The sequence below is a fragment of the Falco peregrinus genome (assembly GCF_023634155.1).
Source record: "Falco peregrinus isolate bFalPer1 chromosome 12 unlocalized genomic scaffold, bFalPer1.pri SUPER_12_unloc_5, whole genome shotgun sequence".
Classification (NCBI taxonomy): Eukaryota; Metazoa; Chordata; class Aves; order Falconiformes; family Falconidae; genus Falco; species Falco peregrinus.
This window is the reverse complement of record NW_026599553.1, coordinates 22,964-41,552: the sequence shown is the minus strand read 5'-3', so window position 1 is coordinate 41,552 and position 18,589 is coordinate 22,964. Positions and strand designations below refer to the sequence as shown.

The following is an 18,589-nucleotide window of genomic DNA, read 5'->3' as shown; positions in this document are numbered from 1 at the left end:
CCCCCCGGAGGTCCCCGACCCCGCTCCCCTCTCCCCTCCCCTCCCCCCGGGGGTACCGTCCCGTCCCCTCCCCCCGCCCCTCCCCCCGCCCCCCTCCCCTCCCCCGCCCCTCCCCTCCCCCCGCCCCCCTCCCCTCCCCTGCTCCCCCCTCCCCTCCCCTCCCCTCCCCTCCCCTCCCCTCCCCTCCCCCTCCCCTCCCCTCCCCCTCCCCTCCCGCCCCCCGGAGGTCCCCGACCCCCCTCCCCTCTCCCCGCCCCTTCCCCCCGGGGGTCCCCGCCCCCCGCCCCCTCCCCCCGCGCTCCCCGCCCCCCCCCCCCGCCCATCCCGGGGCGGAGCGGAGCGGGGCGGGGCGGGCCGGGGGGGGGGGGGGGGGCAGGGGCCGCCCCTCCCCCAGCCGCAGGCGCAGCGCCGGGGGGAGCCCGGGGGGGCCCGGGGGGGGCGGGAGGAGCCGCTGGAGCATCCCGGAGCCGCCGCCCGCCATGGAGGAGCCCGCCGCGGGCAGCAGGGACCCGGCCGGCGCTTACGGTACCGAGCGGACCCCCCACCCCCACCCCGGGGGGCTCCCCGAGCCCCCCCTGCCCTGCCCTGGGGGTCCCCCGGGGTGTGGGGGGCCCGGGGGGCGGTTCTGGGCGGAGGGGGGGCGGGGCTGGGGATCCCCGGGTTTGGGGACGCACAGGGCTTGGGACCCCCGGATTTGGGGACCCCCGGATTTGGGGACCCCCGGATTTGGGGACCCCCAGGGCTTGGGACACCCCGGGTTTAAGGAACCCCAGGGCCTGCGACCCCCAGGTTTGAGGACCCCCAAGTCTGGGATACCCAGGGCTTGAGACCACCAGGTTTGAAGACACCTGGGTTTGAGGATGCTCAGACTTTGGGGATCCCCCGAATTTGGGGACCCCCCCGGGGTTTGAGACCCCCGGGTTTGGGGACTTCCAGTTTTGCAGACCCCCCAGGATTTTGGACACATACCCCCGTTTTTGGGGACCCCCTGGGTTTGGGGACACTTGGGGCTTCGGGACCCCAGTTTTGGGGACCCCCCAGGCGTGGGAGCCACAGGGCTTGGGGACCCCCAGGGGGCTTGGAGCCCCCCCCCCCCAAGCAGATGCTGTGCCCTGCCGGGGGGTCCCAGCACCCCAATGCCTGCAGGGGCGGGGGCTTCCCTCATGCGGGGGGGGGGGGGGGGCTGTGTTGGGGGGGGGGGCTCGGGGTGACCCTCGGCTCCACATTGCTGCCAGTGCCAGACCCTCCGCAGGGCGTGGGGGGGGCTGCCAGTGCCCCCAAAGCTACGGGGGTGGGGGGGCTCCATCCCCACCGAGCTGGCTCAAGCGCCGCGCCCCCTTCCCGCTGTCACCCCTGGTGGTCCCCCAAATTTCTGGGGACAAGGAGGGGGGGGCCGCGGCATCGCCACCGGTTTTCCCGACCGGGGGGGCCGCCCAGCACTCCCCAGCTCCCGCTTTTGTTCCCCGAGTGGCCTGACATCACCGGCAGCCTATAAGCACCGGTGCCGCCGCCGTGGTGCCGCCTGCCCCCGACCCCCCGAGCGTGGCGGTGGCCGTGGCGGTGGCGGTGGGCAGCTATTCCTGACCGCCCGCCGCGCCGGCTCCCGGTTATTTATTTATCGCCTAAATATAACGCAGGGGTGGGGATGGGAGGCTCGGCGTCGCCGGCGCTATCGGCATCGCCACCCTCGCGCCCTTTGCCGGTTGAAACCGGTGGCTCACCGCTTGCCCGTGTGCCTCGCCAACCGCGGCGCTGGCTTTGCCAGGCCCAGAGAACCCTCCGGCACCCACCGTGCCAGCGCGGCGGCTGCCGGGCCCTGGGGTGGTTGGCGGGACGCCGCTGGCACGCAGGGGGTGGCGCGTTGGCGCACCGGAGGGTGGGTTTTCGGTGTGTTTAACCGGAGGGTGACGGTGGGTGACGGTGACGGCACACCCAGGGCGGCGCGTACGTACGGCTGTGCGGCTGCCGTAGGCCGGGGACGGAGGCGTGGGCGCTCACCGGCATGGGGGGCCAGGGGGGAGAACTACTACGGCAAACACGGTAAGGGTTTGGCACCTGCTTGCCGTGGGCGACGGTGGGCCTGGGGTAGTGAGGTTGTGGGCTGGGGGCACCGGTGGTGGTTTGCCGTGGGGCGGGGGGCGTATTGGTGGCTCGCCGTGGGGCAGGGGGACGTCGGTGGGTTGGGGGCACCGTTGGGTGCTTGCTGTGGGTGGGGGGCATGTCGGTGGGCTGGGGGCACCGGCGGCGGCTCACTGTGGGTCAGCGGCGCGGTGGTGTCTCGCCGTGGGGTGGGGGGACATCGGTGGGGCGGGGGCACCGTCGGTGTCTCGCCGTGGGTCGGGGGGACATCGGTGGGGCGGGGGCACCGTCGGTGTCTCGCCGTGGGTCGGGGGGACATCGGTGGGGCGGGGGCACCGTCGGTGTCTCGCCGTGGGTCGGGGGGACGTTGGTGGGGCGGGGGGCTGCCGCTCGCCGCGACACCGAGGAAGTTAAACTGCAGCGGATAAAGGAGAAAAAAAACCAAACCCAAAATGGGTGAAAAAGGGGGGGAAACAGGCAAAGCAAAACCAAAAGTAGCCGCGTTTCCACCGCGGTCCCTTCCCCTGGACGGGGGGGCTGGGGGGCCGCCCTCGCCGTGCACTGGCATAACCAGCACAACGGCGTCACTGGCGCCAGTGGTTAATGCTCAACTGGGACAAACTGGTTCCCACCGCGGCTCGTCACCGGGGCGGCCGCGGCCCCGTCGCTGGTTTTGGGGGGGTCCCTGGGGTTGAATTGTTCCTTGTCACCCGTCGCCCCCCCAGCAGTGACACCCCCTCCCCCCATGCTGCTGTTTTGGGGTGGGGGGTCTTGGGAAGGGCTGGGGTGGGGGCTTGGCTGCTCCGGGGCCGTTGGGGTCAGTGGGGGTGGGGAGCACGCGCTGGGGCCCCCCAAAATAGCCTGGAGCAAAGGTGTCCCCGGCGTGGGGGTGCTGGGAGCCCCCCTAAGCCCCCCCCAAAACAGACTGTCCCTGCCATGGGGCTGCTGGGAGCCCCCCTAAAGGCCCCCCAAAACAGAAGTGTCCCCAGCACAGGGGCTGCTCTGAGCCCCCCCAAAAGGCCCCCCAAAACAGATGTATCTCTGCCATGGGAATCCTGGGAGCCCCCCAAGGCCCCCCCCCCAAAACAGATGTGTCCCTGCCATGGGACTGCTCTGAGCCCCCCCTAAGGGTACTCCAAAACAGACGTGTCCCTGTGTCCCTGGAAGCCCCCCCAAAACAGATGCATCCCTGCCCTGGGGCTCCTTGAAGCCCCCCTAAAGGCCCCCCAAAACAGACGTGTCCCCAGCACAGGGGCTGCTCTGAGCCCCCGCAAAAGACCCCCCGAAACAGACTGTCCTTGCCATGGGGCTGCTCTGAGCCCCCCCCAAGGGCACCCCAAAACAGATGTGTCCCTGGCACAGGGGCTGCTCTGAGCCCCCCCCAAAACACCCCCCCCAAAACAGACTGTCCCTGTCATGGGGCTGCTGGGAGCCCCCCAAAAGGCCCCCAAAAGAGAAGTGTCCCCGGCTCCGGGCTGCTCCCACAGTGCTTCCCTGGCTGAATTCCCACCCTAAAAATACAGAGGGATGGTGGATCCTGGATCCTGGATCCTGGATCACCGTCCGTGCTGGGACAGAGCCAGGAGGGTCCCCCACCACGATGCCCACGCTGCCCCGCCACCCCTGGGGTCCCCCCCACCATCGCTGCTCCCGGCCCCACGGCGCTTCCGCGGGATTTGGGGTGTCCTGGGGAATGTTTTTGGCGCGAGCCGCGTGGGAATGGCTTTTCCAAGGGAATAATTGTTTCCACGCCAGGGAAACGGAGGCAGGGACGGAGGGAAGTGGCCGCGGGAGGGTTTTTTCCTCCCACTTCTATTCATCCTGCTTCCACCGCTGCTCTCCATGGGTCCGGTGGGGCGAGGAGGGGGAGGAAGCCCCTTCCTGCCATCCCGTCCACCCTCTGAATTATTTTTCCATTCCTCCTTCACCTCCGCAGGGACGCCGCAGAAGTACGACCCGACTTTCAAAGGTCCCATCTACGACAGGTAAGCGAAGCCGCACCGGTTTCGGTGGTGCCGCGGTGCCTGGTGTCGTGCCGGCAACGCTCCTCTTCCCGCTGGCAGGGGCTGCACCGACATCATCTGCTGCGTCCTGCTGGTCATCGCCATCGTGGGCTATGTGGTGGTGGGCGTCGTGGGTATGTACCGCAGTGGGGGTCTGCGCTGGTTTTTGCTGCGGCGGGAAGTTTTTGGGAGTTGGGAATGCTCGGCTGGCGGCCGGCTCAGTGTCTGCGCCGGTGAAATCCTGCGGCAAGGGGCGTTGGGTCATCCAGATGGGGATGGAGGGTCGCTGCGGGGGTCTCGCTAGCGGTGGGTAGGGGGCACTAAGGGAGCGAGGGCCGCTGGTGTAACCGCAGCCCGCATTGTTCTGCCTCCCCCTGCCCAGCCTGGACCCACGGGGACCCCCGGAAGGTGATCTACCCGACCGACAGTCGCGGGCAGTTCTGCGGGCAGCAGGGAACCCCCAACGAGTACGTGTCCCGGCTCGTGGCTATTGTTCACCGGCACCCCGGCATCGCCGGAGAGACCGGCACCTTGGGGTGCCGTGATGGGCAGCGCGCCCTGCCCGTGCTGCGTGCTCTCCTCTGCCTGCGCGGCGCGGTGGAGACCCTGCCCACTCCCAGGAGGGCACAAACCCCCTGCAGCTCCTGGGGGTTGGGGGTACTTTGGGACCCTCCATGCCGCGGGTGTGGGTGCTTCCATCACCTCTCCCGGTGCAGGCTCTTCCCCAAACCGGGATCATTGTTATTATTTTTGGCCTGTTTTTGTGGTTTTTTTCCCAGGAAGAAACCTTTCCTCTTTTACTTCGACATTGTGAAGTGTGCCAGCCCGCTGGTGCTGCTGGAATTTCAGTGCCCGACCACGCAGGTACCGACCCCCACTCCTCGACGCTCTGCAGCTCCTTGGGAAAGCTCCGGTTCGCGGGGGCTCATGCCTCGATGCGCCACGTCCCCGTCACCTCTTCTCCCATCCAGATCTGCGTCAGCAAATGCCCGGACCGGTACCTGACGTACCTGAGTGCCTATGGCTCCCGCGCGGCCGGCGAGCTGGAGTACTACCGGCACTTCTGTGTCCCTGAGTTTAAAAACCTGCAGAAGGTGGGTGGCAGGGAGCGCGGCAGTGGCGTTCTCTCCGTCAGCCCCGGCGATGCTGGCGTTCTCTGGTGCGGTAATTCCTGCCCAAAGCTCACATCCCCACTCGCTGTCCCCATCCAGACTCCCGTGGAGGTACTGAAGGACAAGGAGTGCCCGGCCATGATTATCCCCAGCACGCCACGTATGTCTGGAGGGCTAACGAGCTGATTAATGAGCTGATTAATGAGCCTGCTGGCTTCTGGCAGGGTCAGGGGAAGCAGCCGCCTTGCAGGCTGCCCCTTGGTGGCATTTTTTGGGGGAGTCGGAGGCTCCTGTTTGGGGTTTCTGGGGATCTGGTGTCTGTTTGGGATGGTGGGGAGGGGGTTGTGATTGTTTTCCCGGGGTGCTTGGGCGAGCGTGGCTGGCGGTTTGCGATGCTGAGTTCCCCCTTCTTGCCCAGTGGCGCGGCGATGCTTCCCGGCCATCCGGGCCAAGAAGGGTGTCATCATGGTCGGCAACGAGACCACGTACGACGACGGCCATGGGCACCGGAGGAACGTCACCGAGCTGCTGGAAGGGGCCAAGTGAGTTCGCACGGTCACCAGTCACTTCGCTTTTGCTGGGGCGGTGCCGAGAGCGAGCGCGTGCGGCGATACCGGCAGCGTGGCAGGGATGCGGCCGCACCTGAGGGAGCCTCTTAATGAGCTTCTTCGTTACTGCTGCTTCACGCGGAAGAGGAGCAAAGGCTTTTATCTGTTGGCACTTCTGCACCACTTTCCTGGATGGATTTATGCCGTGGGAGAGCCTTGAAAGCCCTGGCACGGAGCCCCCGCCTTGGCAAGACGTGCTGTGCCGCAACCCCGTGTTTGAAATGGGAGCTGGAAGCAGGGACGGAGGGGAAGCAGCGGGGGCAGCTTGAAGGAATACAGGGCCAGGAAACCCGCCTTGGTCTTGTTGGATTTTCTTGTTTTCAGGGAATCCGGCCGAGGGCTGCGTGGCGGGGGAGGACAAGGGGCCATTGAGGCAGTGCCGAGTGCCGGCAGCGGGTGCAGGCAGAGCCGCGCTGGGGCTGATGCTCCTGCTCCTTTCCCCCTCGGCTTCTGCTTCATCCGTGTTTTATTTCTGTTGCAGAAAAGCAAACGTGGTCCTGGAAACCAGACAACTGGCCATGAAGATCTTCGAAGATTACACCGTTTCCTGGTACTGGATAATCATGTGCGTACGGGCCAAGCCATGCGTTACAGTCGTCCCGTCCCACCGTGCTGGGTGCCTGCAACAGACTTGGTGCCGCCCTCAGAATTGGGGCAAAACTTGTGAAATACCGTTTTCTTTCTTTTTTTTCCCCTGCCTTTGCATTGTTTCCGCTCAAACTAAAGGAGAGGCGGGTGTGTGTGTGTGTGTGTTTTGGAGCAACTCCTGCTCGCGCTCCGTCCCCTCCGCCTTCAGCGATTCCCAATTTTAAGGCTCCCATCATGAACAGCTTGAGGACGAGCTGAGCGACGGAGGGAAGCGGTGGGGAGGGGGTGGCATCGCCCGTTTTTTGACGTGCTGCTGCCTTCCTCCCACAGAGGCCTCGTCATCGCCATGGTGGCCAGCTTCATCTTCATCGTCCTGCTCCGCTTCCTGGCTGGGATCATGGTCTGGGTGATGATCGTGATGGTCATCCTGGTGCTGGGCTACGGTGAGCGAGGGGTGGGGAGCTCCCTGCTGGCACTCCCCCTTCTCCTTTCCCTGGCTGTAGTGGGCTTTGCACAAAGGTCTTGCGCCGCGTCCCCCCGCATCTTCAACCCCGGCGTCTGCCGCCATCTCGGTCTCCGCTTTTCAGTGCGGACGGAACAATTTTCCTGGTTTTCGCCGCAGGAATCTTCCACTGTTACATGGAATATGCCAAATTGAAAGGGGAAGCGGGTTCCGACATCTCCCTGAAGGACCTGGGATTTCAGACCGACCTACGCGTCTACCTCCACCTGCGGCAGACGTGGCTGGCGTTCAGTGAGTCGCCGTCCTCCTGGGGCCGCAGGAGGGGACAGGGTGGCTGCGCCCCAGCCCTGGGGGAAGGTGGGGCGCGGAGGTTCGGGGTCTTCTCAGTCTCCTCACAGCTCTACGCAAAGTGCTGGGATAAGGAGGGTGGATTTGTTCAATGTCGCCACCACTACGAGGTGGGATGACTGGCCACGGGGTGGGTGCTGCTCTTCCATGTGGGCCGCAGTGCTGGACGTCCCCTACCGCGATGGGTTGGCTTTTGGGAAGGCAAAGGTGGCCATCGAGCACCACCCGTGCCCTCGTGCTACCCAGGGCTCCCCTTCTCCTCCCAGTGATCATCCTGTGCATCGTGGAGGTGGTCATCATACTGCTGCTCGTCTTCCTCCGCAAGAGGATCCTCATCGCCATCGCGCTCATTAAGGAGGCCAGCAGGTCTGGGTGGCCCCTGTCCCCAAGCAGAGGTGGCCGTTGTCACCCGTCACGGCAGGAGGACTCGGGGTGGATGGGCTCCTGTTGCCACTGGGATTTTAACCAGGTTTTAACCATCTTCTCGGCAGGGCTGTCGGCCACATCATGATGTCGCTGCTCTTCCCGCTGTGCACCTTCTTCCTGCTGTGCCTCTGCATCGCCTACTGGGCCAGCACTGCCGTGTATCCTTTCTTCTTCCTCTTCCCGGCACCTCTGCTCCCCAGGAAGGAAGCTGCTCGGAAATCAAAGGTCTTCCAGGGCGCCGAACATCTCACGGGATTAGTAACGTGCCCGGGTGCAAAGCTGCCAGCTCAAGCCTCGAAGTTTAAACTTAAAACCTAAAGGAGCGATGGCAGGAGGGTGGCGACAGTGGATCCGAGCGAGGGCTCGGGTCTGGCCTTTGCAGAACCGCATCTCCTTAACCCTTGCGCTGCAGCTTCCTCTCCACCTCCAACGAGGCGATCTACAAGGTGTTCAACGAGACCGCGTGCCAGTTTTCCGGCCAGACCTGCAAACCGGAGGTGAGGACGTTGGGGAAACACGTCTGAACACTGGGCTTAATCCGTCACATTTATTACAGGAAAAATATTTGGGTGGCTCTTTGAGCCTGACAGCAATTTGAGCGTAATTCCGCCTTTCTGAGCTCGTTTACATCACAGAGTTATTTTCCTTCAAGCCGTTGGGTGCGCAAAGCTGATTTTTTGGTCCGAGTGAATGCTACCAAAAGAATTAAGCAGGATAATGTCTTCTGCAAGTTGGGATTGCTTTGGGTTGACCGAAAGGTGCTGTCAGCCTGCCCAGCGGCACAACTCTGGTCACCAGCTGAGCATCTGCTGTCCTCTCTAGACCTTCAACGTGAGCAACGTCACCAAGCTGTGCCCTGACGCCCAGTGCCTCTTCGCATTCTACGGGGGAGAGACAGCGTACCACAAGTACCTCATCATCCTGCAGTTCTTCAACGTCTTCATGTTCTTCTGGCTCGCCAACTTCGTGATCGCGCTGGGCCAGGTGACGCTGGCAGGGGCCTTCGCGTCGTACTACTGGGCCTTCAAGAAACCCGACGACATGCCCGCCTTCCCCCTCTTCTCAGCCTTCGGCCGTGCGCTCCGGTACGTCCCTCCCGAGGGCAACTCGTGAACTTCTCGAGGTTGTCCCCTTCTAATGGCAGCCATCGTCCCCAGGTACCACACCGGCTCGCTGGCCTTCGGCTCTCTGATCCTCGCCATCATCCAAGTCATCAGGGTCATCCTGGAGTATCTGGACCACAGGTTAAAAGGTACCAAAGTGGGAAACCAGTAGACCAACAAAGTTGGCTGCTTCTGTGTTCCTCAGTGCCAGAGCTCATGGCTAACGTCCAGGGGAATCGTTTCAGTATTTCAGTAGAGAATCAGGATTTTCCTTTAGGATCCCATAGTCGAGCTCTTTCTCTGAGAGGTGTTGCGGGGTAGGAGCTGGGGGATGCGCCGTCAGGCCAGCCAGGCCTGGGTGTCCGTCCAGGTGCCCAGGATGCCGGTGTCTGGCCATACGACCCTGTCGATTGTGAAACGTAACCAGCAAGCGGCAGCATGCGGAGGGCCAGGGAGGCATGGAGAGAGGGGGCAGGATGCGATGGGGCAGTGGGACATCTCGTCGGGGACCCTGACGTTGCTTCTGTAAGGAAAGGCGTCCCTGGCTTTGGCTGCTCACTCTCTCCCTTGGCGCTCCTCCAGCTGCAGATAATAAGTTCGCCAAGTTCCTCCTGAGCTGCCTGAAGTGCTGCTTCTGGTGCCTGGAAAAATTCATCAAATTCCTCAACAGAAACGCATACATCATGGTAAGAGTCTCCCAACTGTCACGTCCAAAGGGCTACGGTGGGGGCGGTTTGGGTGGCTGTTGAGAGCCGCGGCTCCCAGCGGCACGGGTGGACAAAGCTTTGGAGCCTTTCCCAGCTGTGTTGCTCTGGCTTTGGGAGGCACCTTCCTGGAGACACCACGCAGGGTTGGGGGGCTGCAGCTCTCGATGCCCATGCTGCCTGACCTGCCAGGGGAGGTAGAAGCGCTCGGCAGGGTGGGATTTATCAAGTTTTGCTTGAAGATGGGATTAATCACACCCTCTTCTTAGCAGTGAGCTCAGCGCAGCTCCATTTCTCTCTTCCCCCACCCCGTTTTTCTGGGACCCCCTCTAGATCGCCGTCTACGGCACCAACTTCTGCACCTCTGCCAGGAACGCGTTCTCCCTGCTGATGAGGAACATCATTAGGTGAGGTCCTGGTGGGCGCCAGGGCTCCACTCTCCACCGCAGACTCAGTTATTTCCAAGCCCCTTCTGGCTGCCAAAGATCAGCCCAGATCTGCCTGCCTTGTTCCCAGGCTTTCATGGTGCTTTGTGCCACCTTCACAACACGCGGGCACGTCAGCTGCTTCCCCCCGCGCTTCCTTCTGAGCTGGGGGGGGAAAGGATGCGGACGCTTGTCTCTGTCTTGTTTGCAGGGTGGCCGTTCTAGATAAAGTCACGGATTTCCTCTTCTTCCTTGGTAAACTCCTCATCGTGGGAAGCGTCGGTAAGCGCTGGGGACAGGGAGTTTCTCCTCAGGGCTGCTCCAGGCCTTCATAGGTGGCTGCACCTTCCCAAAACCTCCGCACTCTTCACCCTCCCACAAAACCGCTCCTTTCCATCCTGTTTCACATCCTCCCCGCACCCCTCTGCTGCCTGCCTTCTGCCAGGCACCCCACAGCCATTTCCATCGTTTGCTTTCCCAGGAATCCTTGCCTTCTTCTTCTTCACCCAGCGGATAAAGCTGGTCCAGGACACAGCGCCGCCGCTGAATTACTACTGGGTCCCCATTCTGGTGAGCCGCTTTCTGGGCTTTGGGGGAGTGTGGAGGCAGTGGAGAGTGATCCTTAACACGAATGCCGTAAAAACGCCCCTTCGCCCGCTGCTTCTGAAGGACCTTCTTTGTTGGGGGTGTTTGGCCTTGTTGAAACAAGCCCTTTGTTCCGGCCAGCCGCGAAGAGGCGTCTCGCCCTTCCCATGCTGCCCACATTGGCCCCCGTCCACCATCGCCGCTGAGGCTTTTTGTCCGGAATCAGGCTTCTCTGAACAGTCCTGCCCTGTTCGCTTCTCCGCCTTTCCCTGGGGAATTTGGGATTCAGCAGGTTTCCTCCTCCCAGCCAAGGGAGCAGGGCTTTGCGCTCTTTGCCAATGCCAGGGTGCGGCATGACGACACCATTTCTCTTTGCAGACGGTGATTGTGGGCTCCTACCTCATTGCCCACGGGTTCTTCAGCGTGTACGGCATGTGCGTGGACACCCTCTTCCTCTGCTTCTGTAAGTATCTGCCTCAGAGGGTCCGTCCCCTGCTGGGTGGCCATTTGGGGCAGGGAGTGAAACCTCCCCCCCGTTGGGGCCGAACCCCAGAGTTGTGCAGATTTGGGGTTTCCTCCAAATTCCCGTGGCCTCTCTGCAGGGTTTTCTCCCACTTTTTTGCTTTGCCAAACTCCCTCCTGCGTTCTCACCAGCATCTGCTTTTGCAACAGAAACCCACAGCCGTTCCTTGGGTCTCCTGTGGTTTCTCTTGGTCTTTCTGTTTTGGTGCTTTGGTCTTGGTGGAACCTAACTGCAACTAACTTCTGTTTTCCTTTTTGTTTTTTTTTTTTCTTCTTCTTCTTTCTCCTTTCTTCCTTCCCCTCAACTCACCTCTTCATCTCTCTCCTCACATGTTCTCCACCCTTCATCTCCACCCTGCCTCCTCCCGGCTTTTCTGCTCTTTCTCACTCTTCCCCATCTTCTTCCCGGGGTTGCGGAAAGGTGAAGATCTGGAGAGGAACGATGGATCCCCCGAGAGGCCTTACTACATGTCCCCCGAGCTGAGTGAGATCCTGCTGAAGGGCAACCTAGAGCCTTCCAAAAGCGCCGATAGCCAAGGCTAGGGGCTGGCCCCGGGAGGAAGGCTGCGTGCCTGGAGGAGGGGCCGCGGGACACTCTCGGCCCCCCAACCCAAGCAGCGTTCTCCTAACCCCCCTGGGTGGCAACCATGGTGCAGATCCTTCCCCTGGATGCCCTCTGCAGCCTGGAGGGCGGAGGGGGTGCCGGTTCCTCAGTGCCCCATGCTGTATCAAACCTACCTTCCTGCCCAACAATGAATATTCCTGTATGGAGAGAACGAACCCAGAGCGTCACCTAGAGTTAATCTGGGCTCCCACGTGTCCGGCAGCGCCTGGACGCGCCCGGGTGCCAATATAGGGTTGCGTTTCATGTTGAAGCGGAGATTTTTGTTCCTAATGGCCAGCTGTGGAAGGGATGGGAGAGCCGCGGCGCCGGCGGCAGGCACCCGGCGTTGTTTGCGGTTTGTGGGACGGGTCGAGTGGGTTCCACAGCTTGAGAACTGGTCTCTCTGTGCTTTCCTCTTTGTTCTGCCCCCAGCAGAGAGCAACAAGCCTCGCTCCTCACCCACTCTTTCTATGCAAAACAGGGTTGGCGCGCTTAAAAAAAAAACCAACAGAGTTCTTGGTGAGAATGCAGATCCGTTGCTTTTAAGTCTGTTGCATCAGCAGGGTCCTCCTGGCAAAATGGAGCTTGCCCTTCCCGCAGCCGAAAGCTCCTGTTCCCACGTGCCGTCGGTTTAGGGAAGCTGAAAAGAGCCGTCGCCGCTCACAAGTCGTTAGAACTTTGACTGGCAGCATCCCTTGTTTTAAAACGGCGTCTCCGGCTGGTTGCGTGGAGGTTTAATCACTGCGGGGAGGTGGTGGCTCGTCCTGGGAGCTGCCTGGTGGGCTCTGCTCTCCCACCACCCCGCCAGGGTGGTTGAGTTGATGGTTTGGCTTCTGTCCGGTGGTGGCTTCCAGGGGGGGGAGGAGCTGCAGGGCTGTAACGACTTTCCACGCTTGCCAAGCGTCTGCAGCCCTGCAGGCTGGGGTGGCTGTGGGAAGGCGGAGGGAGCCCGCGTGGAGGGCGAGTCCCTGCACCGGTGACTTCTAATTGCCGCGGGTTCGTTAAGGCGATGTCCGGAGGAGCGGTGTGAGCGTCCCCGACGGGGCTACAGGGAAACGGTGCATTGAGCTGGCAGGTGTTACACTGGGGATGTGTCGCGGCATCTCTGCGGCTCGAGAAATCAGAGCAAAAAAACCCCAGGTTGATGGGGAGGCAGCTGGTGGGGGCTGCAGCCCCTAAAGGAACAGCAGCCAAGCCCTGGCTGGAGCCTGGCCTCATTTTCTCCTCTTGATAGTCCAGAAATGGTCACATTTTTTTTTAAAAAAAGCCATTCTGGCCACGTGCTGCCCGGGTAGCCGGATCTCCTGTTAGAAATCCTCACACGGCCAGAGTGCCCCGTCTCACGAGTCCTGCCCTCTTAGGACAAAGCCGTAGTGTTAACACTCGTGTTTTCATCGCGGAGAAGTACTGAAATCCCTCTCAAAATATCCCAGGGCGCTTTCACTCGACGCTGAGGCTGCTGCTTTGTGGGTTTGTTTGGTTTGGGGTTGGACAGTTGTTTGGTTTTCGTTGTTGTTTTTTTTTTTCTTTTTTGGTGGCTGTGATTTTCCTACCGCTTCTTGTTGGCGCAGCTGCTTGGCTTTGAGCAGCGAGAGGCCGCGCGGCGTGTTCGGCGCTGGGAATACACCTCGTGATTATGTATGCGTGGCGTGTTGACGAGGGCGTCGGGCACCCGGCAAGCAGCGCCAAGTGAATACCGAGCGAAATTGCTTTGTGCTCGCGTCATGAGCCGTTTTCGGCTGCACAAAGAGCAAGGAGAGCCACCGCTGCCCAGCTCCGGAGAGGGAGGGACGCGTGCTTCCAGCTGGCAGAGATCTCTTTCCCTACAGCACTGTTAGACTTTCCCGCTGCCACCCGGATAAAAAAGAAAACCAAACAACACAAAGCACCCAAACCTCTGCTTTCTTCTAAATAACAGCGTCCCGTTTCCAGAGGGTGGTGCTCCCCAGGAAGCGGGAGAGGTGCGGCCGCGGTGGCATTTAGCTGTGACATGGGGAGAAAATCCCGCCCGCGATGAGCCAACAGACCTTTATTGTTATCAAAGATAATTGTGAGACGAGCAGGACGGCTGCTCCTCTAGCATCTCTCTGCCTTGAGGCTCCTCACAGCACCTGCTGTGACTCCTGCCACACCAACCTGTGTGTCTGTCCCCCCGCCACTGCTGTGCGGGGCGGCGGGGGGTTTCTCTTTGCAGTGGAAGACCTGGAGCGTAACGATGGGTCGGCCGAAAAGCCTTATTTTATGTCGCCCAACCTGAAAAAGCTCCTGAAGAAGACGAACAAAGGTCAGCCGGACGCATAGAGCCTGCCCTCGTCCCTTCTGCGTCTCCTCTTCGTGTTCCCGCTCCGGGAGCGGAGCCGCAGGATCGCGCTGGGCACTCAGCGTTTGTCCCACATGGAAATCTCGTTACTGAACCTTGAACCGCCGTCTCCTCGACCCCTGCCGCGGGAGGGGGCTTCGCTGGAGAGGGGAGCGAGTGCTTGTTAGTGATTCCACCCGAAATCGTCGGGGCTGCTAAAAGAAGACGGCTCTCATGTGGCCGCCTCCGCAGAATACGTCACCGCTAATGTCCCATCGGTCCCCAGCCAGCTCAGGTACCGAGCTGGGGAGTTCCCGGCCGCATCCTGCCAGCACAGGTGCTGATAAAAGCAGCACTGACACGGGGCAAAGCTCCGTCTTCCGGCGTGTCGATCGACACCAAACCACATTTAATTGGGTTTAGTAATTTTCTTTTTATACTGCTAAAAAAAAAGAGATGGTGCTACCTTCAGGTCGGCTGTGTTCGGCGGTCCCTTGGCACTCGGGAAAATCCGGGTGCTGTGGCGACGTGCCAGTGAGCCGAGGGGTCTGAGCAGCTCCTCAACTGTTTTTATTTGCAGCCCCCCCCCCCCCCCCCCCCCCAGTATTTACTTGCGGCTGTTGATTCCTACCCAGAGAGCTGAAACATGCTGAAATCACCTCGCTTCTCTTGCCACCCTTTGGAGACACCTGCTTTGGGGCTGGGCTTGTTTTAGACAATTAATTCTTTTAGGAACATGCCAATTAGTGTTGTTATAGCCACCTGCGGAGGGTTAACGAGCAGGACTTGGGTGTTAACGCAACCCCGGAACGGAGGGATGCTCTGTGCAGTTACACCATATTTCTAGGACTGACAGCTTCTACTGATTCCTCCCCCAAAATCCTGCAGTATATATTTAAAAAAAAAATAATTATATATATATAATAACTTACAGCAAAGCCTAACGGTCGAACAAAATGCTTTGCCTGTGTAATAGATTTAGGAAGACCCCACCTGCGGGCACGGCGAGGGAGTAATGTGTATATATATATATTGGTTTGGGGTTTTTTAGGATAATATTTGGTAGTTTTAAGCAAACCAAATGACAAACAACAGGTTGCCTTACGTCCTTCAGATGCCATGGCGCAGCCCGGCCCGCTGTCTCCAAGGGGAAGGTCCAGACCTTCAGCAGCTGTGGTCGGAAGAAACAGAGGAGGCTTGCGAAAAGTAGATTAAAGGGGGTTAAATATCCCTAAAACACAAATAACTAAACTTAACCCCCAAATTTAACAACATTAAAACGCCTCCTCTGACACGCGCAGCTGCTCAAGCGTCCCTTGAGCGACAGGGGGCTTGCCTGGGTATAGTCCCCGCCACAAGTCATACTTTTTTGTGGTTTAATTTGTGTAAAAATAAACGCACCGAGGCTTTGGCGGGCACTTTACCAGCTCCCAGAGCACAGGGGGTGGTGGGGGCAGCGAGAGCAGGAGGCTTGTGGGGTCACATGTGCCTCCCCACCTTAAAAAACGCACACCCTCCTTATCACAAGCGTCTGCTTAGCCGCATTTAATTTGCGCTGAAGGATATATTTTGCTTCTTTTATACGTATTTCTCGGTAACCTTTAGATCCCTGTAGTATTTTTGTAAGATACGAGGAATGTTTTCTATCCCAGTTACTAAATGGTTTGGGGGTTTTGTACGTTTTGCTTTTTACTGGTTGTTTCAGTTCTGTAGCAGTTATTTCGATCTCTTCCAGTACTGTTTTTATGACAGATTTTGAAATATCTACCTGGCAGCAGGCTGAGACGCTAACTGCCGCGGCTCAGGGCAGTGCAGCACCGCTGACCTCTCCCTGAGCCGACAGCAAGGCATAGCTCCGCGCTTGCTGGAATCGAAAACGCCATCCTTCCTCCAAAGCGCCTTTTTCCTCGCATCTCGACGTAGCCGAGCCGATGCTGGAGGGTAGAGCTAAAAAGAAAAGGCGAAGGTAAACATAGAGCTAAAAAGGTGAAGGTAAAAGTAATGCTGCAAAGGTGAAGGTCAAGCTAAAAACCAGGAAAGGTCAAGCTAAAAAACCAGGAAAGGTCAAGCTAAAAAAACAGGAAAGGTCAAGCTAAAATGGAAAGGTAAAACTAAAAGGGTCAAGCTAAAAAGCAGAGAATCCTCTGGGTTTGGGGTAGTGTAAGCAGGAGTGATGACGGGAATATATTCAGTTTATACCCACACCGGCACCTGTGAGAAAATATTTTCCGCAGCCTGATGCTGGTCCTGAATGATTTGAATTATTTTTTTCCTCCCCCCACCCCAACCCAGTGTAGCTTCTGAGGCGGTTTGTTTTATTTCCTGCTTGCAGTTCTGGTGTGGAGGGTAAGTTTGCTCCGGCTCCTTGACTTTAGCTTTTCTCTTTTTTTTGGTATCAAGAGGCTTTGGTTGTCCAAGATAGCAGAAAGCCATCAGTAGCTTGATTTATTTTGCATAAACAGCCGATATACAGCTGAGATTTTTAGGTCTGGAAATAGAAAATGTTGGAATGGGGAACAGATGTAGCAAAAGGCGCGTTCTTTGGGCCGCAAGGGCACCGCTGTGTTCTGTAAACTTGGTGTTTGAGGGGAATTGGGGATTCCTGCTTCCAATAAGCCGAAGCAGCAGCCGGCTTTCCAGGCGTGGTGCTGGCCGAGAGCCTCAGGAAGCAGAGAGGCAAATCTGCCAGGAAATAAGGATGGGGTTTTCTGGGGAAAAAATCGGAGCTGCTCCAGCAAGGGCAGTTCTCTGGTGGGATTTCGGTGTTGGAAAAGCTTCGCTCCATGACTCAGATTATTCCTTTCTGTGAGCATGGAGTGATCTGTGCACTTGAGAGCACGCCTCCCGTGTGAAGCTGCGCATTGAGGCATTAATTTGGCTTCAGGAATAACCGCGCTCTTCTCTGTGTCGAGATGTGACTTTTGTCCCTGTAAACTGTGTGTGCTCCGAATCCTTCCCTCGGTCAGGCCAGGGCAAGGAAAAAAAACTAAAAAAAAAAAAAGCTAAAACCCACAGGGCTGATGTTCTGAAAAAAGAAAATCCATGTTTTAAAATGTATTTCTGAGGCATTAACTACTCCTACCCTGCACTGGGGCTCCCACGCAAGGACGTAGCTCCAGTGGGAGCATCCGCGCGCGTTCCTGATGTCGTGTGTGACGGTTCCCTCGATGTCAGCGTTGCAACCCTCAAATAAAAGTGCCTGTTCGGACCTTGCTTCCGCCGCACGCTTCCTTCCCACCTCCTGGGGCTCCGACCCCTGGGCTGACATCTCCACCGCCCTTCGGAGAGGGGTTGGGGGGCGGAGGGGACCCCCAAGGAGCTGCTGGTCCCACCACCCTCGTTAGTTCCTCTTCACAGGGGCTTCGGCTCGCGTTTTTCCACCCAGCGGTGCAGAACAGCTGGGAAAAAAGCAGATACATGACCGATTACAGCTGGTTTTCGCCCCAAAAGCGCACCTGAACGCTCCCGCTGCCTCTTTGCAGAGATCGGGGCTTCACCAGATTGGTGGGTTTTTTTTACTAATTACAAGGTTTTATCAAACAATCCTCGACCCACGGGAGGCGGCGATGCCCAGCTGAGGTTTAATTTTTATATTTTTGTTTTAAGGAGTGAGCATTCACTCGGATGCTGGCGCTTGTTTAAGTTCATACTCAAGTTGGAGAGAAGCAAAAGACCCCCGGGGGGTCGTTCCCCTTCCACCTGCCAGCGGGAGGAGGAACCTGCAGCCAAGGCCCAGGTTAATTAGCACGCTGCGCAGTGGTTAATCACCTCCTCATCCCTCCCTCCACCAAGACCATGGGGCCAGGAGAGGTGGCTGGTGGCACCGCTGCTGGGAGGGGACGGGCACCCATGGGTGGCCCCTGCTATAGACTCACCTGCCGTGGCGGTGGCCGGTGGGATGGTGGGCTCCTGGCCAAGGATCATGGTGGCCGGCGGGCTCTGCCCCTCCATGGCGGGCAGCCAGCCCCCAGCCCCCTCTGAGGGCTCAGGGTGTTGTGGGGGGCACCTGCTGCGGGGGGCACCCTGTCCTGTGCCCCTTTGTGCCCCATGTTCTCTGTGGGCCACTGGTCCCCTCAGGCCACTGGTCCCAGTCCCCTCAGGCCACTGGTTCCCACAGACTGGTCCTCTCAGGCCACCGGTCCCCTTAGGCCACTGGTCCCCTAAGGCCACTGGTCACCTCAGGCCGCTGGTCCCCTGATGTCTGTGATCCCCTCAGGCCACCAGTCCCCCTCAGGCCACTGGTCCTCCCAAACTGGTCCCCTCAGGCCACTGGTCCCCACAGACTGGTCCTCTCAGGCCACCGGTCCCTTTCAGGCCACTGGTCCCCTCAGGCCATCAGTCCCATTAGGCTACTGGTCCCCTGAGGACTGTGGTCCCCTCAGGCCACCGGTCCCCTTAGGCCACTGGTCACCTCAGGTCACTGGTCCCCACAGACTGGTCCTCTCAGGCCACTGGTCCCCTCAGGCCATCAGTCCCATTAGGCTACTGGTCCCCTCAGGCCCCTGGTCCTCTCAGACTGTTCCCCTCAGGCCATCGCTCCCATTAGGCTACTGGTTCCCTCAAGCCACTGGTACCCTGAGGACTGTGGTCCACTCAGGCCACCGGTCCTCACAGACTGGTTCCCTCAGGCCACTGGTCCCCTCAGGCCATCAGTTCCATTAGGCTACTGGTCCCCTCAGGCCGCTGGTCCCCTCCCTCAGGCCACCAGACCCCTGAAGCC

General features: G+C 59.8%; 1 protein-coding gene across 1 annotated transcript; it reads left to right on the top strand.

Annotated features, from left to right (window-relative positions):
- Nucleotides 1–398: 398 nt before the first annotated feature.
- SLC44A2 (solute carrier family 44 member 2) lies at nt 399–17,082 on the top strand. Its single transcript, XM_055793223.1, has 22 exons — nt 399–525; nt 4,016–4,064; nt 4,143–4,216; nt 4,465–4,549; nt 4,862–4,946; nt 5,054–5,176; nt 5,294–5,354; nt 5,613–5,736; nt 6,284–6,367; nt 6,721–6,833; nt 7,013–7,144; nt 7,468–7,567; nt 7,693–7,785; nt 8,040–8,124; nt 8,450–8,712; nt 8,785–8,879; nt 9,313–9,416; nt 9,768–9,841; nt 10,071–10,141; nt 10,341–10,429; nt 10,823–10,907; nt 11,388–17,082. The coding sequence occupies exons 1-22, from the start codon at nt 480–482 to the stop codon at nt 11,507–11,509; spliced, it is 2,157 nt and encodes a 718-aa protein (XP_055649198.1). The 5' UTR covers nt 399–479; the 3' UTR covers nt 11,510–17,082.
- Nucleotides 17,083–18,589: the final 1,507 nt, after the last annotated feature.